The sequence below is a fragment of the Microcaecilia unicolor genome, chromosome 3 (assembly GCF_901765095.1).
Source record: "Microcaecilia unicolor chromosome 3, aMicUni1.1, whole genome shotgun sequence".
Lineage (NCBI taxonomy): Eukaryota > Metazoa > Chordata > Amphibia > Gymnophiona > Siphonopidae > Microcaecilia > Microcaecilia unicolor.
Window position 1 is genome coordinate 53083095 of NC_044033.1, and position 26237 is coordinate 53109331.

The window sequence follows — 26237 nt, forward strand, 5'->3', positions numbered from 1 at the left end:
GGTGGGGCAATTGCAAGGGGTATTTTTGGATGTGAGTCATCTATATGATATTCAATGCTTGCTTATCAAGAGATATAAGTATTGCTTTGTTATTAAATATATACCTAGCACAGTTGTCAGGTTAATGGGCAGCATTGGGTGGGTTAGCTTTTATATTTAGGGCAATTGTGGGGATAGTATTTTGGGGTGGGGCAGATGAGGGGGGATAGTTTTGGGGGTAGGGTAGTTTGTAGGGTGGTGAAGCGGTTGTATGGAGTAGTTTTGGGGGGTGGAGTACTTAGCAGGGTAGTGGGAGAGTTAAGTACATTTTGATTGTAGGACAGTGTATGGAGTGGTGGGCAGTTGTGGCAGGATAATTTTTGGGAGAGGAGAGGAATGTGAAGTGGTGGGGCAATTGCAATGGCTATTTTTGAGGGTGGGGCAGCTTAAGCAGTTGCAAGGGGAGGTATTTTGGGGGGGGTGGGATAGTTTGCAAGCTGAAGGGGCAGCTGCAAGGGGTAGTTCTGGGGTGAGTGGTTTGCAGGGTGGTGGAGCAGGTGCTGGAGGGTAATTTCGGAGGTTGGGACAGTTTGCAGGGTGATGGGGAGTTGCTGGATGATACCTGGGAGTGAGGACTGTTTGCAGGGTGGTGGGGTGGTTGCAGGGGGTAATTCTTGTGGGTGGAATAGTTTGGGGAGTGGTAGAGCAATTGTGGGTAGTTAGGGGTGGGAACAGTTTAGTGGATGGATAGTTGCAGGGGAATTGTTCCAGATAATAGGGCAGTTTGCGGGGTGGTGGGGCAGTAACAAGGGGTAGATTTTGTGAGTGGGGCAATTTGCAAGGTGGTAGGGCAGTTGTGGGGGGTATTTTTAAAGGATTGGGCAGTTTGCAGTTTAGTTGGGTAGTTGTGGGGGGATAGCTGCAGGTGGTGGTGGCAGTTTGTGGTATGGTTGGGCAGTTGCAGGGGGTAGTGTTTGGAGGTGGGAGCAGTTTGTGAGCTGATTGGGTGAAGTTGCACAGAGTATGTTTTGGGGTGGGCCATTGCAGTGTACTGAGGCAGGTGTAAGGATAGTTCTGCATGCACTAGGGTTCCCTTATCTCATTTAAAGAACAGTCTTGTTTCTATAGATGCAAAATTAATATTGCAAAAAAAAGTATTTCTCTTGTCTTCTCGTTTGAGATGCGAACCCCTCTCGACTTTAGTCTCCTCAATAGACTGAATAAAAATTCATATTTTTCATCCACACTCTCTCCTTCAACCAATACTCTTGCTGATTATTTCTTCACTAAAACTGATTCCCTGTGTGGTACTTTCACTCCCACTGATGTTTCTAAGGCTCCTCCTCTTCCCCTAGACCTTGACCCTCTCCCAAACTCTATACTGACAGCTTCCTTATGCTGCTTTGACCTTCCTTCCACCACAAGCCTTACCAACACTATTTCAACACTGAAACCTTTTTCTCCACACACTGATCCTACTCCAGCTCCTCTACTGAAGAGCTTCTTTTACCTTTTATTCAAAACATGGTTACTGGAAGTCTATCCTCCGGTATCTTCCCAGAGGTTTGAAAAACAGCTATTATAAATCCATGACGCGAGGATCCTAAAGGGGTCTGTATTCCCCTTCAAATTATCACCACATATCTAACCTTTCCTTTCTTTCAAAGGTGACAGAGAAACTAGTAGTCCAACAACTCACATAATACCTTGAGAAAATTAATGGTCTTCACTCCTATCAAATCAGCTTTTGTTGCCATCATTCTACTGGACACTCACTTTTGGACCTTGTTAATTCAATTAAGCTCATCTTAAACAGCACATGCTCTTTTAATTGTGCTTGATTTGTCAGCTGCACTTGATTTGGTCAATCATTCCCTCCTTCTTAGACATTTAGCTGACTATAGCATCTGTGGTACAGCGCTATGGTTTCAATCCTATTTGACCAACAGACTATTCATGGTCTATCATGCTTGTCACTTCTCATATCCTAAAACACTTTTGTCCAGGGTACCTCAAAGCTCAATCCCTGGCCTCATTGTGTTTATCATTTTCCTTTCTCCTCTTGCCCTTCTGATTCAGTCCTTGGGCCTTTCTTTCTGCATCTATACAGATGATATATAGATTGGTGCCCCCATAGAAGATCTCAATACTGGCTACCCAAAAATCATCTGAAACTCAATGTCAATAAATCTGAGGAGACAATCTTTTCTTCCACTCACCTCTCTCCCTGCAACACTTCACATTCATGGGGAAACTGTTCCATTTAAAGACTCTGTTAAGGTCCTTGGTGTTAATTTGGACAGTGCCTTAATATTTCAAAAACAGATTTCCTTTGTTGTTCAACAACATAATTTTTTTTAACCTTATGTCAAATTCGGTCCATTTGTTCTATGCTCAACATTTCTGGAGAAGTAGCATAGTGGTTAGTGCAGCAGACTTTGATCCTGGGGAACTGGGTTCAATTCCCACTGCAGCTCCTTGTGACTCTGGGCAAGTCACTTAACTCTCCATTGCCCCAGGTACAAATAAGTAACATATAGTAACATAGTAAATGACGGCAGATAAAGACCTGTACTGTCCATCCAGTCTGCCCAACGAGATAAACTCATTTACATGGTATGTGATACTTTATATGTATACCCGAGTTTGATTTGTCCTTGCCTTTCTCAGGGCACAGACCGTAGAAGTCTACCCAGCACTGTTCTTGTACTAAGTTCTGGAGCTAACGTCGAAGCCCCTTAAAATTTACACTCCAGCCCTTCCCTATCGATTCAGTCACAATCAGGACATAGACTGTAGAAGTCTGCCCAGCTCCCATTTTGTTTCCCCAATTACCGGCGTTGCCACCCAATCTCCGCTAAGATTCCGCGGAACCATTCTCTATACATACTATGTAAACTGCTTTGAACGTAGTTGCAAAAGCCACAGAAAGGTGGTATATCAAGTCCCTTTCCCTCAGGATTCTTTTCCTTGCCCCTGTCATTACTAAGCTCAACTACTGTAATTCTTTATATCATGGTCTGCCAATATCTCAAATTTGCTGTCTACAACTTGTTCATAACACTGCTATTAAATTACTGTATTTCCCTTTTGTTTTGCCCATCTCCCTCTTTCCCTTCTCCCCAATCAGGAATATTGTAACATCCTTCTCTACCCCGTCCCAGAGTATTGTTTTTTTTTTTGTTTCCCTTTGTTTGTAATCCCTTCCCCTCGAATATGGTTTTAAATTGTAAACCGCTTTGATGTGCATTCTGCTTGTATTGTGGTACATTAAATAAAATTGGACTTGACAGTTTGCAAGATTGTGGGCAGCTGCAGGGAGTCATTTTAGGGCTAGTTCAGTTTGTGGGGTGCTTTTTGAGGTGGAGGCAGTCTGTGCGGGGGATGGTAGTTTAATGAGAAGGGGTACCTTGAGGGTTGGGCAGAGAGGAGAACAGAAAGATGCAGTTTGAAAGGAGGGTTTAAAAGTTCAATGTGTGTGTTTGAACTGGTATAAATCCTCACAGTGAAAGTTTTTCCCATAAACCTCTGTTTCCTTTTTAAAATGGAATATGCGCATACAGATTTTTGTCCCAGCCATGGCAACATAGTAAGTGATGGCAGATAAAGACCTGAACGGTCCAACCAGTCTGCCCAACAGTCACACTCATAATTAATTCGTGATTTAATCAATAATGAACGTGACACTCAAACCATATCTCCACTGTGCCCCTTGACATTTCTGCACACTGTGTATCACCACGTTTAAAAAGCAGCTTTCTGTAATTACTACTACTTATCATTTCTATAGTGCTACTAGACATACGCATGGGTAGATTACATACCCACGTAATTGCCAATTACATGGGTATGTAATCTACACATGTAAATGCCACAAAAATACCTCTAAATTAATCACCTTAGGTCTTCGCTGACTCTAAGACCTTTTATAGGATTAGTCTAAAAATTATCTAGGAGATAGCACTCTGCTTGAACTTTTGAGGTCATATTGATCCCTTCTGAAAATATCTGAAGAGTGGATCCATGCAAGCAAAAGTACATGCAAAAGATCATGTTTAGATAGCTCTTACTGGCTCAATATAGGAATTATTACAACCTCCATTTAGATTTACCATCACATGCTAAAATTATCATCACCTGAGGGCCTGATCCAATTCTGGAGCTCAGCAGGAAGCTGTGAAGATCTCCAAACTTCATGAATGGTAGGATCACCATGGGCTTTGGGGTTCGTCTGGAACTTGCTTCTAAACAGACACCTACAAGACAAAAAGATTACATACGTCGTATTAATGGCTTGCAGATTTCCAAAGACCAGTGTGTAAAGATCCTTACAGGATAGTCTTATATGTTCCTGCACCCAGGTCCATACCAAGTCAGAGCAGAGAAGGAGTGTATACCATCTGGTAATAGCATCCCCTTCCATGGGATATCTGCAATGGTTTGGCCTGCCCTAAGTCAGATGCCCTCAGTATGTGTGTGGTATGTTGTGATTAGGAGCTCTGGGAGTCAGATTCCTCACTGTGTGTTAGAGTCCAGCCCTTGAGCCTTCCTTATATTTGTCTCCAAATGGGTCAGTTTTGCTGTCATTACTATGACAGTAATGAACCTCACTCTTAAGCCAAGGTATGTGGAGTACTATTGCAGTCTCTCAAATGTAATGCTAATGCTTACCATAATAACTGAATGATACCAAAGAGCTTCCTTCATAAGCTGTAACATGTATAGGCAACCTATACAGGCATGCTGGAGAATTCCTTTTAATCAATCCTGTGGCACCTGGTGGCGTAGCAAATGGTGGGGGAGGGGCCTTGGGGGCCTGTGGCCCCCACTTTGGGCTTGAGCCCCCTCCAGAATTGCAGCACCCCATTACCTTTGCTGGCAGGGATGTCGAAGCCCTGCCAGCCAAATAAAAAGTGCCTCTGCTCCCCTCCTTCTTGGCTGCTTCCTTCCTGCAGATGTTTATAGTGTGCCTGCAGCTGTCAACGTCAGGTATCTTCGCTAGCAAAGGTATTGTTAGCCCGCAAGTGGAGGGGAGGAGAGGGGAATGCACTGCCCCCCAGTACACCCCTCCAAAATTAGAAGGATGTCTACACCCCTGGTGGCACCCAAAATGATGAGAAATATTTGTTTCTCTTTGTCACATTTTATTGGTCTCCGACTGCATTTCTTGATATTTGTCCACATTCATAGAGTAATCGCTTGCAACTGTCACCTCTATGAATAATGCCATTCTAGTGTTTTTCCTTTACCTCTATATCTGGTTTCCTTGCATCCAGCTTTTTATTGGAATCATAACTCTTCATTCTCCATACTTTTCTTAGGGTCATGATCACAGTGCTATTCTGGTACAGAAATATTGTGATGTTTACAAAGTTTCCAAAGTATGAGACGTGCAACCTTACTTTGCCTTTCTGTACAGAAATCTTCTGCCATCAGAACTTTGCAGCCAGTACTGAGATGAGTAACCATTTCCAGCTCTTTCTTATAAAACTAGTGGAACCCAGCCCGTTTCCTCAACAATGAAATGGGCCCTAGGAAGGCTCTCTTGTAATTGATTTTTTGTCTCTCCCCTGCCCTCCCCTCCATGTCCAGCGATTCTTCCCTTCCCACCCATCCCCTCCATGTCCAGCGATTCTCCTCTTCCCTGCACTCCCAGCCGTGTGTAATAAAAAGGATTTTAGAGATTGCTTTTCAACTCTATCTGCCTTGACCAACAAGTGCACTTGGGGTCTGTGTTGTTGATTAGAAGTAATTCTGTTTAAAAATGATTGTTTAACTGTGTGAAAATAAGTTGGAATGCAGAAGATAAGACACAGCTCTAATTAATTTGGTATGTGAAGAGGAGGATGGTGCTTGTTTTCGAAGTTCAGACTGGCCACCTGGACTTGGAAACATGTGACCACATTCCCACAGTATGGCTTGTTTACCTATTCTCAAGCATTATGTAATTTTCCTTGGCTCTGAAATAAGCTTTAGCTTAATAAAATGGGGGGCTTGTTGCGGCAGAGCTTTGAGGCTCATCTGTGGGTGGACGAATCATGCAGAAAAGACTTGTTCCTGGTGATAAGGAGACTTTGGGCTTTCGCTGCAACGGGCCTCCTGGCTGATGAGATAAGGGCCTGAAATTCCTGACCAGTGATGTATGTATAGTGTATTATTGCTTCTTTTCCTGGTCTAAGAACTCTTAGCATTGCTTAGATGTAGAGACCAGTGATGTAATGATTGTTTATAGATAGGTATTGTTTCTTTTTAGTTATATAGCTAATTCATTGTGTGTATATAGCTTAATCATTGTATATATCTTAATCATTGTAGATTTTAGCACCTCTAATAAAGGTCTCATTTACCTAATATGAATCCAAAAGAATCCACAGTAATTATTGAATAGTCTGTGTCAGTGAGACAGGCTGTAAATACATAGCAGTACACCGTGTCCTGCGATTCTCTTCTCTCCTGTCCTCTCCTCCCATCCAATCCCATCCATGTCCATCGATTCTGCTCTGCTCTGTTCTGCCCTCGATATGCCGAGATTCTCTCTTCCTTTGTACCTCATCGTTTTCTGGCTGGCCTCCCTTCCGTTGGTAACATCCTGATGTCAGCTCGCCCCCAGCGTTCCCTTCCCACTCACTGTTCTGCCCTCTGACGTCATTACGTTTTGACACGAGGGCGGGGCAGCGAGGGGGAATGGAACGCTGGAGGCTGGCTAACGTCATGAGATGTTACAAACCCAGGCAGCCAGACAGTGATGGAACGTTGGAGGTGCAAATTATTATATAGGATATACAGTTGTCAGAACTTCATTTCCCATACTACAGGCATTGGTATACAAGCCTTTCTAGATATTGCACTTTTTTCCCATTTCTATAAAGGTATTTAATATTTTACTTGCCTGAGGAGTATTAATTACCTGGGGCCAGCAATTTTACTTTACAGCTCTCTTCAGTAGGTTAGCCAGCCTGCTGTGGCATACATTTCTTCCCTTCTTTGATAAATGGACACCATTTCTGCTTAGTAGTTCTTTGAAAATCATCCCATGGTCCAGGAATTTGAAATACCATCCACACATTCCTCACCATGATGTGAGCTTCTCTGATTTGAATTTTATCTTGACAGAAAGGATCAATGAGAATGCCACCTGTGCACCTGTTTTACCTTCTGTCTCAGAGCCATGAAGTCACTTTTGGTGAGATATCCAGAAGTCTCATTTATGCCAACATGGATGAGTAGCATGGGATAATGGTCAGTAGGCTTGATGAGTCTCAGTAAGCCTTCCATAATGTCTTGGCACTTAGCAGATGGCAGACAGCATAGCTCCCTGGACATCATGTGTTGTCAGCAGACGGGAACCTCTGTACCCTTCAGAAAGGAATCACCAACCCCACCACCACCCTTTGCTTCCCAGTGATCACTGATCCAGCAACTTTGGGAATTTTGAGCTTCGTTTCCTCCTGTTCCTGGGATATTTTCACCTCTTCCGCTTCCAGGGCTGCATACCTATGGTTCAGTTTGAAGGAAGGTGGTCGGGGGGGGGGGGGGGGAGGTGTTAATTAAGAAATTAGAATTATAATCCATCCGCACTAAGCTACTTTCATAGTGAACTTTATGATGCACCACACCCTTCTGTTCTTGTTTGAGTAGCAGATGGTCATTTAAGATTGTTGCTGTCGTATTATAAACACTGCTCATATTTTTATTTGCTGCAAGTAATGATCCTGCATTTACATATCTTTTTTTTTAATCAGACATTTAATAGATCTTTTTGTGTGCCCAGTGGGGGCCTAAGTGTGACATGTATGCAGTCAATGACATCAATGACTGAGGGGAAATGGTATATGACGTAGAACTGAGCCATTTTGTTCCGGAGGGCCTGAGTGATAGTGGGGAATGTGTGGATGAGGAAGACATTGTGGAATAGGACAAGACAGTTGGAAATGGTGGGCAGGGTGAGGCCTGCATTGACTGCTAGCACTGACTAAAAAGTGCTAATGGCAAGAAAGGCAAGGGAAGCAGTGACCTTAAGGTAGACTGACACTGGATTATTCCTACGTGTCCTGGCCTGGAGGAAGGGTTGTAGCTGGTCACAGAGGTGCTATATGGCAGCCCTATCAAAGTGGTACCTAGAAAGGTACTGCTGGTCAGTGAGGTCCATGATGTGGGTCCTGGGCCTAAATACTCTGAGACTGGGGTATCTCCTCCTCGGCCTCCCCTCCAAACTCTCATCTGCTTCTAGCAAAGTGTCAGCCACCATAGCATTCAGCGCATCCATGATTAACATGAAGGTGTCCCACCACTACAGATGCAACTCACCAAGACCAGTAACACCATTGTGCATTCTTCCATCTACTGCACCCAGTGAGATCCAGCACTCACTCTCCCAACACCAGAAAACAGTCCTCACACAAACAGCTATAACACAAAGCACAGTGACAAACTGGGAATGGATAAACAGGGAACAATGAGAGACAGAAGACAAGCAGGCAGGGGGTTTGAATGGGAGGTGTGTGGGTTTGGTGGGAGAAGGGGGAGAGATACAGAGCAAGGGATGGGTGTGGCTGGGGTCCTGGTAGGTGTGGGCAAGGACTTGAGGAGGTGAAACACAGAGGAGGCAAAGCACAAAATGTAAGGATAAAAAGGTTCAGACAGGGGCAAACAAACAAAGGTAACAGACCACTCAGCAACTCTCCACTCTTTTTCACAAACCAACAATTCCACTTCTCCACTCTCCAACTCAGCAAGATCACAAATGGGACCAAAGACACTTGGGTCTTGAGCTAGTCGCTTTTAAAGGTCTAATTCACATGAAAATCATTTTGCTGTTATCAGAAAAAAACGTACATCAAGTAACACTACCCATCTCAAGCCCACGACACACCACCAAACACCCACTCTCCAAAATGCTTTTCTCTTGGCGAAGACTGGATTTGTACGTTTTTTTTTTTTTGTTTGATTATATGGTTTAAATGTTTTTGTCTGAGAAACACATTCATCTGCCCCTTGTGCCATTTTTTGCACGTTTCTTTCTTTTGAAAATGAGCCGCTTAGGATCCTAAATTTAGGTGAATTTTCAGCTTAAAACTTAGGTTCTGAAGTCTGGCAGAAAATGGATCTCTCTAATACTACTTTCTCCTCTTACAGCGATATTCTCATACTAACAGTGGATTCCCCCTAGTTCATTTTATCATATTTCCTTTGGCTCCAATCTAGAATGAATGCAGTAAACCCATGCTTACAGGCAGCTACCCACATACCTAGCAATTTGATAACATTTGGATGATCAAAGTCCTTCATGCATGCTGCTTCACTGAGGAATTCTTCTATTTCTCTTTGGGAACAGATATCCACTGAAAAGAAACACAACCAAGAAATAATAATAATTGTATATACTGCTTAAACAGGAGCTCAGGGTGTTTTACTATAAGAATTTGAAAACAGTAATAAACAGCAAAATCAAAATCATAATGCACAAGCAAAATTTAAAAAAAACCAAAACAATACACAACATAAGAAACTAATACAGAATACAATAACATACAATAATGATACAAAATAAGAGAGTCCATATTCAAAGTGATTTAACTTGCGAGAAATGGCTTCTGGCCAGTTAAATTGCTTGTTCTGGGCTATCCTCTGATATTCAGTGGCATTTAGCTGGTTAGTGCCGTTGAATATCACCACAGATGGCTAAACTCAAAGCCAGATAATTTGTGGGTGGTCCGGGGGGGGGGGGGGGGGGGGGGGGGGACAATGTTGGCACTTATGTGGTTAAGTGCCAATATTCAGCATTTAACTGCCTACATTTAGCGGTTAAATCAGACCTCATAAAAGTCAGTCCTGTCTTTATGCTGTGAGCTTTAGCGGTAGTCATATTTGGAAGGCTGACCTCTAATGGTAATAGAAACTACTGCTAGAGATCGTGGTAGCCATTTTCTACCAGGGGCCACTAGGGGCAGGATCGAGTAGGCTTCACTCTTGCTCACCCAACCCACTAGACTACCAGGGAGCAAGATAATAAATTATTTATTTATTTATGACATCTATACCCTACATTATCCCAAGCAACCTCAAATGGCTTCCAAAGCACAGTGAAAACAAGCATATAAGAAAAACAATGTATAATACATTACAATTAATAACAAAAGTACAAAACCATTCCAATGATAAACACCACCAATTTAACACAAACTTGTGTAAAACTGTAATCCTAAACTGAGCCTGGTGAAGTTCCTCACGGAAAGAAATCTCCTAACAAGGAATGACTTCAATCATTTGCGGAGTAGTAAGTAATTATCTTGATATCTGATGGCATTTGGTAGAAAGTTCGACCATTTGGTACCTTGAAAATGCAAATGTGCAGAAAGAACCGATTTGTAAGTGATTTTCCTATAATTGGGGACATGAAATCGGAGAAAATTTCTAGTGCCAAAGCAAACATTACGCAGAGGAGCCTTATCAAAGGCTTTATATAATCTGGCGCTACGCCATATATTCTTTGGAAAGTAAGGCACAGAGCTTGAAAATTACCCTAGCTTTACCCTAGGGAGCCAATGTAGCTTACACAATAATGCAGTAGCCCTTTCAAAGCTAAAGGATCAATCTAGCCGCTGAATTCTGGGCCGTTTGTAATCAATCTCCTTAACATCCAGCATATATAACATTACAGTAATTGAACTGAGTTAGGACTAGAGATTGTACTAGCAACTTGAAAATATCATAAGGAAAAAAGGGTCTAATACGCTTCAATTTCCAAAGGGATTTAAAGGATTTGCTAATCTCAGAGGAATCCTGAGGTTCAAACGTGAGATACCTATCAATAATGACACCCAGTATTCTCAGAGAGTGCTCCAAGGGGAAGGAAATACTATCTATGGTGAAACTACTGATCAGGTTCTGATTAAAGGGATTGGTCAAAGTGAGGAATTTATTTTTATCTTTGTTTAGCTTTTATTTAAATTCCAAGACCCAAGATTCCATCAAGTTAAGACCTAGCTTGATCCTGTGAATAATGTCTTGAAGGTCATGTTTAAAAGGGATAAAAATTGTGACATCATCTGCATAGATGAAAGTTTGAAATCCTGCAGATTCTAACCTACCTCCTAAAGGTACCATTATTACATTAAATAAAATCGGAGAAAAAAGTAAGTCCTGTGGTACACCACGTGGCAAGGACCAAGAATGAGAGAGGATGATAAGATCTAGATTTAAAGAAGCCCTGGAACCACTGCAAGACCAACCCACATAACCTAAAATGATCCAAAATGTTTAGTACGAGCTCCTGATCTACAATATTGAAGACTTTTGCCTAGACTAATGTTTTTCCTGATACTAAGGTGGTCAGGACCATTTCGGTTCTGCAGCAAAGCCTAAAGCTAGATTGTGATTTATCCAGAAGACAGAACGAGGAGATGTTACCCATAAGTTACGCAGCTACTATGTCTTTCATGACTTTAGTCAACCAAACTGAATCATGATCAACCAAACTGAATGCTGAACTCAAATCCAGTCCAGTGTAGAGCAGAGAAGGAGTAGGGAAGATAGGCCTTTTCCAATCAACATTTTTTGTGATTCCATAATTGTAGCCTCATTTCCTCCTTCCATTTTTTCAGTTTAAATGGGTTAGAATACTAATAATATTTAGATAAGGTGTTTTTTGGATATTCACCCTTCATCATGACACATTGTTTACAATTATATTTCATTGACAATTCATACATTTTATCTCCAGCATTTTGTTTTTCACTAGCCTCCCTGCAGTGTGCTCTGATTGACCTTCCGATGTAAATACACGCTTTAGTTTTCATTTTTTATTTGGTGTTTCGTTTTTAACATAATGGTGCTAGCACTAACATCTGGCACATACACTATCGTTTACCGGTCAGATTAACATTCGTTGAAACATTATATTCCTCTGCTTGGATTGTGGTACTGTTATTACTTACAGTGTTCACAACAGTGTTGCAGTAGCACAATCCTTTTTATGTTTAAATCTGTTTATTGACATATTATATAAAACATATATACATGATATCCAGCAAATAACCTTACTAATACAACAGACAACTTGTAATCCATCCACATACATCAAATCATTTTCTTCTTTTATCCCTAGACACCCCCTCCCCCCTCCCTCCCTTCCTTTTAGTTTAAGGTTCAACAGTTTTTATTGATGACAATTCAAAGAAAACACCGTTAACCTGGTGCATATACAGAAATTCAGAGTATATAAACAAGCTCTGTTTAAACCGTATAATACAACTCGTTATCAAACTTTTAACATATTATCTCTACCCCTCCCCCCCTCTAAGTGTTGGTCGATATGTGCATGCTTTGACTTTCCATATTGTCCTAGCTCCCTCCCGTCCCGGAGGAGGTCCTGGGTCCTATACTCTGATGACCCCCTCCCCCGTTCTGGAAGGTGACACTCTTATTGTGCAGACTTAGTCTACTATACCAAGCTACCAAGTGCTATGATTTGTTCTGTTAACCATGTTTGTATCTTAGGCGTAGCTTCTAATCCACCTTAACAGCTCTCCCATACACTTTGAAATTTAATAACCCCACCTTCTCCCTTTGCCCACCCACTCCCGCCAACCTAATATTCAAAGAGCACAATCCTTTTTAATATTAATTCCCCGTTTGGACAAGATTTTATATGAGTCTGAGTACTCGCATAATTAATCACACATCCCCCTTTCCTTCCCCCCCCCTTTTTTTCTCGGATGTATGTTTTTTAACAGATTTTCATGAGATCTTTTATTTATGTACACAATAATAGATTTCTGATAGCGATCACGTCACCATATTATTTTTTGAAATGTAGGTTCCTCTGATTTGTCGCCACGAATATACATGATGTTTTCCATGTTTTGCATCATTATCTCAGCACATACTATTTTTACCTCTCTGTATATATATCTTGGTATTTCTAAGGTATTATGATGCACAATGATGCATAGTCTTTCATTGTTACGTTTTCTTTTTTTAGTAATCTACTGTAGTTTGTTTATATTCATACGCATGAATATAAATGTTCTTGTTACTTTTGGCATGCTTTCTGGGCATTTAAATAACCGACGTGTTGTGTACACCCTCTCGATGCTTCACAGAGACCGCTTTGACAGTCTGTAGAAGTTGTTTTATCCTGATTGTGGTAAGTCCTTTTTTGATCATGTGTACACATTTTTAGCGTTGTATACTCCACACCGTGGTTCCGTAGCACTGATAGATCGATCAGTAGTGTTTACCTAGTACTCACTGTTCCGCTAAAAGAGCCCTGATATACTAACATTTTCAGGTTTTGTACAGATTTGGCTTTACATTTGAAAAGATCTTTCCTTATCCCAAAGTCACCCTGCTCCACAGCCATTCAGTGTATCCTTTCACCCACAGGGCTATAGTCCCATCGTGCCAAATACAGCCTTGCATATTTTTTTTTTCTCGTATTCAACATTACATCACATCATAAGGTCAGTAATACTTGAGACATTTCTTGTATCGTTTTATGGCTTTTATTAGCACTTCCAACAAATTTTCCCATGGTTTTTAATATATATATTATATATTTAAAAAAATTAAAATATTTTTGCAATACAGCTATACTTCTATCTGTTTCATATTACATCTGCTCACTATATAATTTTGTCTTATGTTTGCAAATATAAATGTACTTTTATTTGTATGATTTTACATTATGTTTGCCCTTTATATTCTTTGGTTGTACTTATACATGCAAGATTTTAATGGATTTTATACTATCATCCTTACATTATTTTTACTAGCATTGTTCCATATAAGAATTCTTAATATAAAAAATAGTGTTCTCTTAAACTACACATACACAATTTTGTCCATATGAGGTTTTATCATGTACATATGCATGTTTAAATCTGTCTTTATATGATATCATTTATTTATTCATTACCTTTATGTGTGTTTAGCTATATTTGTAGTTTTGGTTTTTTATTTATATGTATTTTTGTAGACTCCTGAGGCAGGCGCTTTGGTGCCGAAACACAGTAGCAGTGTTGAGTCACCTTCGATGTTATCCAATAAAGTTTTTATCATCCGTAGGTCTCCTTCACTGATTGGAAAGAACCTATCTTCCCTACTCCTTCTCTTCTCTACATTGGATTGTTTTTCGTAGGGATCAAGTGCACCTCCACTTCCGTGCGGCTTTTCTCATAGAACTCAAATCCAGTTGCATCACCACAGCCATTTACCCTTTTCAAGGATCAGTCCACGCTCTCTAATCATTGCAAACAAACACAATTCAGTGCTAAAAATAGTTCCTAAAGCCAGACTGCACACCATCCAACAAACTGAAACACCATCAGTCATGCTGGAATTGAGAAGCCAGCACAGATTTTTTTTTTTTTTTGTTACATTTGTACCCCGCGCTTTCCCACTCATGGCAGGCTCAATGCGGCTTCTTCCAAAATCTTATCTAAAAATGGGATAAATGCAACAGGGTGGTAATTTAAACAAAGTAGGGCGTCTTTCTTTTTCATCCTTTTTTAGAGGAGTATGTAATAAGCCCTAACATCTTAGGGAACAGACTCTCTCCAAGAAGTACATAAGTACATAAGTACATAAGTAGTGCCATACTGGGAAAGACCAAAGGTCCATCTAGCCCAGCATCCTGTCACCGACAGTGGCCAATCCAGGTCAAGGGCACCTGGCACGCTCCCCAAACGTAAAAACATTCCAGACAAGTTATACCTAAAAATGCGGAATTTTTCCAAGTCCATTTAATAGCGGTCTATGGACTTGTCCTTTAGGAATCTATCTAACCCCTTTTTAAACTCCGTCAAGCTAACCGCCCGTACCACGTTCTCCGGCAACGAATTCCAGAGTCTAATTACACGTTGGGTGAAGAAAAATTTTCTCCGATTCGTTTTAAATTTACCACACTGTAGCTTCAACTCATGCCCTCTAGTCCTAGTATTTTTGGATAGCGTGAACAGTCGCTTCACATCCACCCGATCCATTCCACTCATTATTTTATACACTTCTATCATATCTCCCCTCAGCCGTCTCTTCTCCAAGCTGAAAAGCCCTAGCCTTCTCAGCCTCTCTTCATAGGAAAGTCGTCCCATCCCCACTATCATTTTCGTCGCCCTTCGCTGTACCTTTTCCAATTCTACTATATCTTTTTTGAGATACGGAGACCAGTACTGAACACAATACTCCAGGTGCGGTCGCACCATGGAGCGATACAACGGCATTATAACATCCGCACACCTGGACTCCATACCCTTCCTAATAACACCCAACATTCTATTCGCTTTCCTAGCCGCAGCAGCACACTGAGCAGAAGGTTTCAGCGTATCATCGACGACGACACCCAGATCCCTTTCTTGATCCGTAACTCCTAACGCGGAACCTTGCAAGACTTAGCTATAATTCGGGTTCCTCTTACCCACATGCATCACTTTGCACTTGTCAACATTGAACTTCATCTGCCACTTGCACGCCCATTCTCCCAGTCTCGCAAGGTCCTCCTGTAATCGTTCACATTCCTCCTGCGACTTGACGACCCTGAATAATTTTGTGTCATCGGCGAATTTAATTACCTCACTAGTTATTCCCATCTCTAGGTCATTTATAAATACATTAAAAAGCAACGGACCCAGCACAGACCCCTGCGGGACCCCACTAACTACCCTCCTCCACTGAGAATACTGGCCACGCAATCCTACTCTCTGCTTCCTATCTTTCAACCAGTTCTTAATCCATAATAATACCCTACCTCCGATTCCATGACTCTGCAATTTCTTCAGGAGTCTTTCGTGCGGCACTTTGTCAAACGCCTTCTGAAAATCCAGATATACAATATCAACCGGCTCCCCATTGTCCACATGTTTGCTTACCCCCTCAAAAAAATGCATTAGATTGGTGAGGCAAGACTTCCCTTCACTAAATCCGTGCTGACTTTGTCTCATCAGTCCATGTTTTTGTATATGCAGGTTAACAACTGGCAACCAAAAAAATCCTTCAGTTGGAAGATGCTTAAATTAGCTTGACGGAGAAGGTTCAAGGTCACACTCACCATTCCCAAACTTGCTAATTAACCTGTCCCAAATTTTGTTAATAGGAATATCATTCTAACCATCTGCAATAAATTCATATTCAATTACTTCAGAAGATTCAAATGATTCAAAATTTCCAGAAGCTGACTGCGCCCTCCCTGCCCATTTTCAAGTCCTTACTCAAAGCCCATCTCTTCTCCCTTGCTTTTGGCGCCTAACCACCTTCCCCATTCATGATACCTACACTGACTACATAGTTTGTTACCTTTAGATTGTAAGCTCTCTTGAGCAGGGACCGTCCTGCCCCATGTTTAAACTTGTACAGCGTTGCGTAACCCTGGCAGCGCTATAGAAATGCTAAGTAGTAGTAGTTGGTTTAACACAGTGGTGTGCTGGAGCGGGCTCTCAAGGGCTCGCGAGAGCCGTTTGTTAAGTTTTTAAGAATTTTGGGAGCCGGTTGTTAAAGTAGGCCTCCCCATGGCTACTTTAACAACTGACTCCCAAAATGTGGGCTTGGGCCCCCTCCTGAATTCTCTTTTACTTTGCTGGCAGTGATGTTGGCCCCACTAGCCAAGTAAGTAGACTGCTGCTGCTCCCTGCTCCTTGTTTCTGACTCTGAGCATCAGGCTGGGACTTTTTATGCAAGCGCAAGAAGGTTCCATCATGCTGCTCAGAGCCAGAAACAAGCAGCAGGGAATGGTGGCAGTCCATTTATTGGCTGGTGGGGCTCGGCAAAGGTATGCCTAGCGTGCCAGTACAAGGGAGGGGAGAGAGAGGCATGTATTCCCCCCCCCCCCCCCAAATATCAGGGCCGGCTATGCCCGGAGAGAGAGCCCGTTGTTAAAAATTTACCAGCACACCCCTGGTTTAACATCTTTATCTTTAGACATAGGGATCGTATGCAAATAATTAACCTAATGAATTAAAGTGGAAGGCTTATTCTCCCCTAACTAAAGCCTATTAGAATAGCAGCTTTTTTAGCAGCCTTAATCTGTAGTTTATAGTGAGAAACACACTCTCTCCAGATCAATTTATCATTTAAAGATTTTCAGCATTTCCAATTTCTCTCTAACTTTCCACGCTCTTGCTTCAGAGTCTTCAATTCCGCAGTATACCATGGGGAGTTATGAGAATGTATCTTAATCCAACTAGTTGTTGAAGCAGCCTGATCCAAAATACTAGGTAGATGAGGATCCCAGTTCTTGACCACTGCGTCAATATTGGAATGATCCAATTGTCTAAATGCCTCAGCGGCCAAATTAGTGAAGAATTCAACATTAATCTTAACTCTTCCTTTTCTATATTTTGTATGCAGAGAGTTATTTCTAAAAGACCCATCAAATTAAGGCGCCCTTTTACTAAGTAACATGGGTAGTGCGTGGCAAAACAGCACTACTGTGGAGCCCCCCCCCCCCCAGACACCCTGCGGTAGTTTTGTGTTTGCTGCACAGCGTTTCCCACTCCAGAAAACATTTTTCTATTTTCGAACATGAGGGTACGGTGTAGGCATGCCTGGTGGTAATCGGCCACTGTCCGATTACTGCCGGGTTAGCGCTTGAGCCTTTACTGCCTCCTAAACAGGTGGCATTTAGGGCTCAGGCATTAATTGCCACACGCCAATATTTTTATTAGCACACGGCCGTTTACAAGTTCCATTTCAAATAATGGAACTTCTGGCTACGGTAACAAGAGGCCTCGGTGAGCGGCAATATCATGCGCCCACAATACCACAGGCCACTTTTTACTGCAGCTTTGTAAAAGGGCCCCTTAATGATCTAATCATGATGTCTTCCACAAAACCAATCCTACAATCATCTATGAAAAACTGAATAAAAACATTCAGAATGTATCCACTCAAATGAGTTTGAAAATGACTTACTAAGCATAATCCCAAAATAAATACATTAGATTTAAAACCTTATAGCATGACAATCAAAAGGATCATCAAAGTGGAGATTCAAATCACCTTCTAAACTTATTGGCTCCCATAAAGAGCTTAAAGTATCCTTTGTATGACCTGGTTCCTGGTAAATTAACAAAATCCCTATCTGATCTTGAACTTGAGACATGCTAATAATGAAAGATACATATTTCCGATTAACTCTCTGAGATGCACAGATAGCCAATTCATACATAGGACTAGGACCAGGACTAGGACCAGGACTCCCCCCCCACCACCACCACCATTTTGCCTTTTCATGGTATAATACAATACAGAATAACCCAGAGTGCAAACAGCACTCAGTCATGGGCCTTCTGACTCAGTAAGCCAAATCTCTCTAATATAGGGGTTCTCAACCCAATCCTCAGGACACACCTAGCCAGTGGATACCCACAATAAATAGGCATGAGATAGATTTGCATGTGTTTCTTCCATTGTATGCAAATCTACCTCATGCCTATTTATTGTGGGTATCTTGAAAACCTGACTGGATAAGTGTGTCCCGAGGACCATGTTTGGACTCCCACAGTAAATCCCTAACTAGATCAATTTTATTACAAATGGACTGTGTATTAAAAAGATTAGTATCTCCCTGTTCTGCTTGAGGTAATGGAACATACATTAAAACTCGCTGTCAGGGGGTCACGTGACGTCATGAGCTGAGCTAGCAGCGTGTTGCCTCGGCTCCAAGACCCTCATCCCGCAAACAGCTTCATCTATCACGGAGAAGTCCTTCAAAACCCGCTGAGCTACACAGCAAAAGCGTATGGAAAAATATTTCACGAAATCGCCAACAGCAATGACCCAACGGCTGACTAATAAGGGAAAAAACAAGGCGAGCAGTGCAGAGGGCAAGATGGCGGAGGTAGGCCTTGAAGCGGCGGGGTCGAGTTTTACGGAACAGCAGCTCTCCCAGTTGACCGGCGCAATGACGAGCGCTTGGGCTCTGAAATGGACAGCGCTAAATGATAAATTAGATAATCTCTAAATGGCAATGGACGGTCTGGGTACTCGAACAAGTGATTTAGAAACGCGAGTCTCTGCAATTGAGGACGACACACGCAGTTATGGTCCCGATTTGCGAAATTTACAACAAAAACTGAGAGATCAGGAGTTAAAAATTGAAGATTTGGAAAGCAGATCGCGAAGGAATAATGTACGCATTGTGGGACTTACGGAACAATTGACAGAGCGCAATCTGGAGCCATGGCTGGAGGCTTGGTTGACAAAAGAGCTGGCCTTGACGGATTCGGCGGGCCCGTTGGTGATTGAGCGCGCACACCGCGTGGGAAGGAAACTGGAGATAAATGCCAGGCCCAGGGTAGTAGTGGCAAAAATTTTAAACTACAAACATAAGCTAGAGATCCTTCAGGGCTTCAAGATACGAAGAGATTCATTGAAATATGGAGGACAAAACATACTGATTTTTCAGGATTACACCCAAGCAGTCCAGGAGCAGAGGAGAAAATTCCACCCTATCTGTTCCAAGCTGGCGGCAAAAAAGATAAAGTTTGCTTTACAATATCCCGCGAAACTACGGGTGCAAGTGCAAGATCGTTGGCAGACCTTTCAGACAGTAACAGAAGCCGAGAATAAGCTTAATGAACACCATATATTGGCAGAGTCTTAGCGGTTGACAGGCTCTAATGGTGGAATTGAGAAAAGCTGTTTGACTTCTGGTCTTTTCTTGCTGCAGACGGAGCTTTGGGGCTGGAGATTGGCAAAGAGTTCAGAAGCAGCAGAGAGGTGCAAAAGAAAATGTTGGAGTGGACCGGCTATGATGGAAATTATGGGTTACCTACTGGTTTAATATTAATTACTAAAGTGTGAACCACTTTCCAGTTTCAGAAGAGTGAAACAGAGCCCTATATCTAATCTGTTCAGTACTGGGCTCCAACCTGGCTGGCAAAATAATGTCTGGACACTACATAAAGGGTAGCCCCTCGAATATCAGGGGCAGCAGTATGTAAGCTTGATGTAAACAATCTGCTGATGGAATGAAGTAATATATGTGCCTCCATGAGGGATCAGAGGAAAACTTATCATTAACGGGCTAACCGGAGGCTGAAAGGTTCAATTCGTGATTGGATGTTTGTAGAATGAATGATCATTATTAACAAAGCAATGTTAGTGAGATGATCTGTTATAAATGGTTCAATTTGTTCTTGATTTACAAATATATTGTTTTGATCGCCATGAAAAGGTTTAAGCAAATTGATGGTGATCAAAGTCTGCAGCGTTGATGGCACTGAGGAATGGTGCTTGCTCACCCTGGCTTAAGTCGGGGAGGGCGGGAATAATGATAGAATGGTTAAAAATGTTACAACTGTTTCTTTGGGTAAATATAGATCTGGGGGAGGTTATTTCCAATATATAATCTGTACAATAAGTGAGATGGAGTATTGGCGAAGGAAGAGATGAAGCAATAATTTGGTTAAATAAATAAATAAGAAGGGCTAACACATAAGTTAATATTGGTTGGTTGGATGCGGGGTGAGGGGGAGGTGTCAATAGTGACTAAGATCTCGCAGAGGGATAGTTGGGGAATGAAGGGGAATTTGGATGGGATGTATTGGGGAGGGACGGGAAGGGGGTTGGGAGGGATATTTAGGAAAGTGCACCAGACAAGAAGATTAGGAATGAATCTTTTGCAAAAGCAACTTATTATGATGTACGTGTTGATGAAAACTTTGAGATACTGGAGGGGGGGGGACCAGAGGCTGGGCAGGTTTCTCCCCAGATATGATGTTAAATAAATGGGGTTAAGTAATACTCTCTATAAGGAACATGGTTAAGATAGTTACGTGGAATGTGGGGGGTATTCACTCCCCCATAAAAAGATCTAAAATATTGCAGTATTTACAACGTATTAAGGCAGATATAGTGTTTCTGCAGGAGACGCATCTGTCAGACAGTGAACATGCCAAATTAGTAAAATGGTGGGTAGGGGATTGTGTGGCCTCAGCGGCAGTGGGACGGAAAAGAGGAGTAGCCATTTTAGTCAGAAAAGGGGTGGCAATGCAAATCAATAACATTGTGAAGGATCCAGACGGTCGCTTTATTTTCTGCCGGGCAACAATAAACAGACAACAGTTGCTCCTGGGTAGTATATATGCACCAAACCAACTTGACCAAAAATTTTATAAAAATTTAATTACAATCTTGTCCAAAATAGAATCTACACCTTTGGTACTAGGGGGAGACTTTAATACGGCTTGGAATCCTCAGATGGATAAATCTAATCCCCCGGCAGGGCAAGGGATATCGAAAATGAGGGGACTGCCAGATTTCTGCTCAATATTGGGCCTTATAGATGTATGGCGAGTTCTCCATCCATCAGAAAGGGATTATACACATCAGTCCAGAGCACATGAGACTCATTCTAGGATTGATTACTTGCTAGCCTCACGTGAGAATTTCTCAGATGTAATGGGAGCGGAGATTGGCCCTTGTATAATTTCGGATCATGCAGCAGTGTCGATGACATGGAAAGGGGGGAATCAAGGAGGAAAGGGAAGAGGTTGGTCCTTTCCTAGCTACCTTTATAAAGATGGGAAATTTGGGGAGTTCCTTGTAAACAAGTGGAAGGATTATTCACATAATAATGAAGAGATGAAAGATAGGGCTGCTTTATTTTGGGAAGCTGCAAAAGCGGTACTAAGGGGAGACATAATCAGTTATGTCAGTCACCACAAGAAAGCCAGAGATAATGAAATTTTACGCTTAGAAAAACATATAACTGGTTTACGGAAAAAATTTGGGGAACAGCCCACTCACCAGATTAGACAAAATATTATAAGTGCCCAGACTGCGTTGAATACTTTACTACATGATAGGGCAGTTAAGTCGCAGGCATATTACAAATTCCAACTTTATAGACATGGGAATAAAGGGGGCAAAATGCTAGCGAATTTGATTAATTCCAAGAACGTATCCAGACATATACTAACTATTAGAGATGATGCGGGTAAACTATGTCACGCAGATGAAGAAATAAGAGATGTCTTTCAGAAATTTTTCCAGCAACTGTATAAGCCAGGAGAGGAAAGTGGAATTAGCGAAGACCTCTATTTAGAAAATGTCTTGCTACCACATATATCACAGGAAGAATGTAAGGCCTTGAATGCTCCTATTAGCAGCGATGAGGTGAGCTGGGCCATAGGAAGCTGCAAGCTTGGCAAAGCTCCGGGCCCGGATGGCTTAAGGGCAGAATTTTACAAAGTACTGGGGGACTCTATAGTTTCACCTTTAACTGCAGCATTTAATTCCTGGGTAGAGTATGGCCAGTTACCAAAACATCTTAATTTAGCCCAAATAATAGTACTGCCTAAACCTAAAAGAGATCACACCCTAGCAACATCTTACAGGCCAATCTCGCTCCTTAACCAAGAGGTCAAGCTTTTTGCAAAAATCTTGGCGAACAGGTTGAGACGTGTGCTTCCAAGTATTATCCACGAGGCACAGGTGGGTTTTGTTCAAGGAAGGTCGGTAACTCGAAACCTTAGATGTATTTTAGCTTCCCTAGAACGTTTAGAGAACACGGGTGACCCAGCCATTATGATCAGCTTTGATGCCGAAAAAGCATTTGATCGGGTGGAGTGGCCTTTTTTGTTTTCTGTCTTAGGAAAATACGGATTTCAGGGGTGGTTTATGAGGGCGATAACAGTTCTATATGAAGCGCCGCAGGCTAAATTGTGGGTGAATGGGTTGCAATCCGAAGTATTTAAAGTTCAACGGGGAACTCGGCAGGGCTGCCCACTCTCACCCTTACTTTTTGCACTATATATGGATCCTTTGATCCGCGATATCTCTTCGTGTACGTCAATCAGTGGGGTGAAGTTTGGTGATCAAGAATTTAAAGTGGCAGCCTTTGCTGATGATCTGCTAGTGGTGCTCACTAAGCCTCGGGAATCACTGGCAGACTTATTGGAAATATTCTTAGAATTTGGAACATACTCAGGATTTAAAATTAATTACGATAAATCAGAAGCACTGGCTATAACAGCAGAGACCCGTAGAACATGGGTGGGACAGTTTCCACTACGATGGGTGGAGAGCTCCTTTCGATATTTGGGTATACTACTGACTGCAAGGACGGTGGACATACAAAGAACCAACATGCAATGGCTGTTAGAGAAAACAAGGCAGCAGTTGGATGCTTGGAAGGCGTTGACACTGTCATTGTCAGGTCGATTGTGCTTGATACGCATGGTAATTCTTCCTAGATGGCTATATGTTATGCAAACACTGCCAATAAGATTAATACAGAGGGATATACGATTGTTCTATAGATTGGTGACGAGGTTTTGTTGGGCTTATAAAAAGGCAAAGATACGGTTGCCCTTACTTTTGGGGGGATGGAAACAAGGTGGTATAGGACTGCCCAATATTAAATTCTATAACATAGCATGTAACTTGAGACAGGTACGTGATTGGATTTGTCTCTCTGATTACCATACACCACTGGGCATAGAAAGGGAATTGTTTAAACCATACCAATTGGTCTCGTTGTTGCATGGGGATGGTCCATCACTGGCACATTTGGGAGGTAAATCTGTTCTTTTGAGACCTGTACGAGATGCATGGAGGTTTTTGGGGAAACTTTTGGGGGGAGATCCACAGGTGTCGGAACTCTTAACGATTAGAGGGAACCCGATGTTTGGACCCGGACAAGAAAATTCAGTTTTTGTGCGTTGGGAAGCACAGGGCTTCACTAGCCTGGGGACAGTGGTAAGCCACACAGGAGAGCTTAAACTTTTAAATCATCTAATCTCTCAAGAGTTAATTCGGTGGGGTGACACCTTTGCACATTGTCAGTTGAAACATTATGTTAATTCTCTTAATAAGGTGTCACTTCAATTTCGTTTGGGAGAAAAAATTTTAAACCTATTTGCTGAAGTTTCTAATGAGGCTCCCTCCATCTCGAATTTACAAAAGAAAATTTGGTCATTAGTACCTGGAAAAGAGCTGGCTCAGCTTAAGAGGCGTTGGGAGGTAGATGTAGGCCAAGACTTAGCATCTTGGGATATAGCAACACATCTTAAGAATATAACACACTTAATCACTGGCGCAGGATATAGAGAATGCGCGTACAGAGTTATACACAGAGCCTACTTTTCACAAGTGCAGCTATTCCGCGCAGGTGGAATAAGGACGCCCATTTGCTTGAAGTGTAACCTAGCCGACAACTCTCTATATCATGGGTTTTGGGGATGTCCGCTTATAAGATGTTTTTGGAAGAGGGTGGTGGCATTTCTTTCTCTCATGATGCCAAATTGTATACAGGGTACACCTGCTCAGGTAGTGCTCGATTGTCCGGACGCATTTAGTGGGTTCAGAACAGGTGATGCTTTGCTATGCCGTAAACTTTGCTTAATAGCAAGAAAATGCATTTTGCAACAATGGACCTCACAGAACAAACCTGAATACTGGCATTGGCGAAATCAAATACATCAGGTACTTACTTGGGAAGCTCTAGAGGCCAGAGGCTCTTATAAACGCAAGCTGCGATTTCTTGGGATTTGGAACCCCTACTTGGCCAAGTTAACACAACGGGGAAGAAGTCTAATCCTTAATAAACTATGACTAATAGTACATTTAAAGAGGGTGCACGGGGGGGGACACATTAGAGGGGTACATAAGAAGGGAGGAGGGAGTAGGAAAGGGGGGGGAAGGGGGGGGGGGGAAAGTTATAAACATTTGATGGCTACACGAAAGTATTAATTCAGAAATGTTATTTTATTGAGTTCTGTTGACCTGTATTGAAACAAGCTATGTTAAGATGGATTGTGCTTTTCTATGTGTCATCAATAAAAACCATTGAAACATAAAACTCGCTGTCAAACAGTATTAAATCCATTATTTCCCATGCCCCTAAATAACAGGAATAACCTTAGCATTATTATGAGTATAACAATTAAGGGCTTCTTTTACAAAGCCGCGCTAGCGATTCCCCTGCGGCAAATGAGAGGAAGCCCATTCAATTCCCATTTGCCGTGGGGGAATTACTAGCACGGCTTTGTAAAAGAAACCCTCAACTATCTAAACAGCACTTGTAAGTTTTACATGCTACCCTCGGTCTGTGACCACAAAAAACTGGAATATGATGAGTCATATCTTTTTACAAAGTGTAATTTGTAAAAAGATATGAATCATCATGTTCCAGTTTTTTGTGGTCACAGACCGAGGGTAGCATGTAAAAATTACACTTAGTAGACAAACCCTGAGAAAGTGTTATAATGAAATCAAACGCTAGTTACTCACAAAATATTTGAGGAGTACACTGAAACGATTTCCACTTCAAGATATTTAGTGGTAATTTACATTTGTTTTAGATACACCGTGCTCTTGAAGATTTAACAGTGAGTAAAAACTAAAGGGGGAAGTTATCAACGTGGGTTACCACTGAGGTGGGTTATTTTACCACAACCTTCAAGAGCACAGTGCATTGAAAACAGTTCTCACTAAATATCCTGCAATGACGTATCTTGCCAATTTTATTGCTCTGAAGGCAGATGTAAATCACTGATCCAATTTCAATAAAGTACAGTTTACTCACGTTTCATGGTTTTCACAGCAACTTTCTGCCTGGTTCCATCAATATCAGCAAGTTCCCCTTCCACTACAGATCCAAACTCTCCTATACCAATAGACACATTTGAAGAAATTGAAAAAAAAATGATCTACAAGCAAAAATAAATGGCACATTTATATAATTTAATATATCAGTTAAGACATTAATCAGGTCAGCACTCAAAAGTCATTGATCTGGACAGCGGTTGTAGTTCTCTGGATAAAAAGCTTAGAGGGGCATAATCGAACGGGGACGACCATCTCTAAGGGCGTCCATCTCTAAGGACGTTCCGGCGAAGGGGTGGGGAAACCCGTATTATCGAAACAAGATGGGCCTCCATCTTCCGTTTCGATAATATGATCGGGGACGCCCAAATTTCAACATTTAGGTCGACCTTAGAGATGGTCGTCCCCGGTTTTCGGCCATAATGGAAACCGAGGACGCCCATCTCAAAAACAACCAAATCCAAGTCCTTTGGTCGTGGAAGGAGCCAGCATTCATAGTGCACTATTCCTCCTCACATACCAGGACACCAACTGGGCACCCTAGGGGGCACTGCAGTGGACTTCACAAATTGCTCCCAGGTGCATAGCTCCCTTACCTTGGGTGCTGAGCCCAACAACCCCTCTCCCCAAAACCCACTCCCCACACCGTTACAACACTACCACAGCCCTTAGGGATGAAGGGGGGCACCTCCATGTGGGTACAGTTGGTTTTG

General features: G+C 42.0%; 1 protein-coding gene across 1 annotated transcript in view; it reads right to left on the bottom strand.

Moving 5' to 3' along the window:
- The window catches only part of MERTK (MER proto-oncogene, tyrosine kinase), a gene marked incomplete at its 5' end in the record, with an annotated part of 146225 nt that overhangs the window by 17252 nt on the left and 102736 nt on the right, over window positions 1-26237 (bottom strand). The window contains 3 exons of the mRNA XM_030194661.1: window positions 4117-4235; window positions 9228-9320; window positions 25505-25585. Of these exons, the coding sequence (XP_030050521.1) occupies window positions 4117-4235; window positions 9228-9320; window positions 25505-25585 (293 nt within the window). The remainder of the gene's footprint in view (window positions 1-4116; window positions 4236-9227; window positions 9321-25504; window positions 25586-26237) is intronic.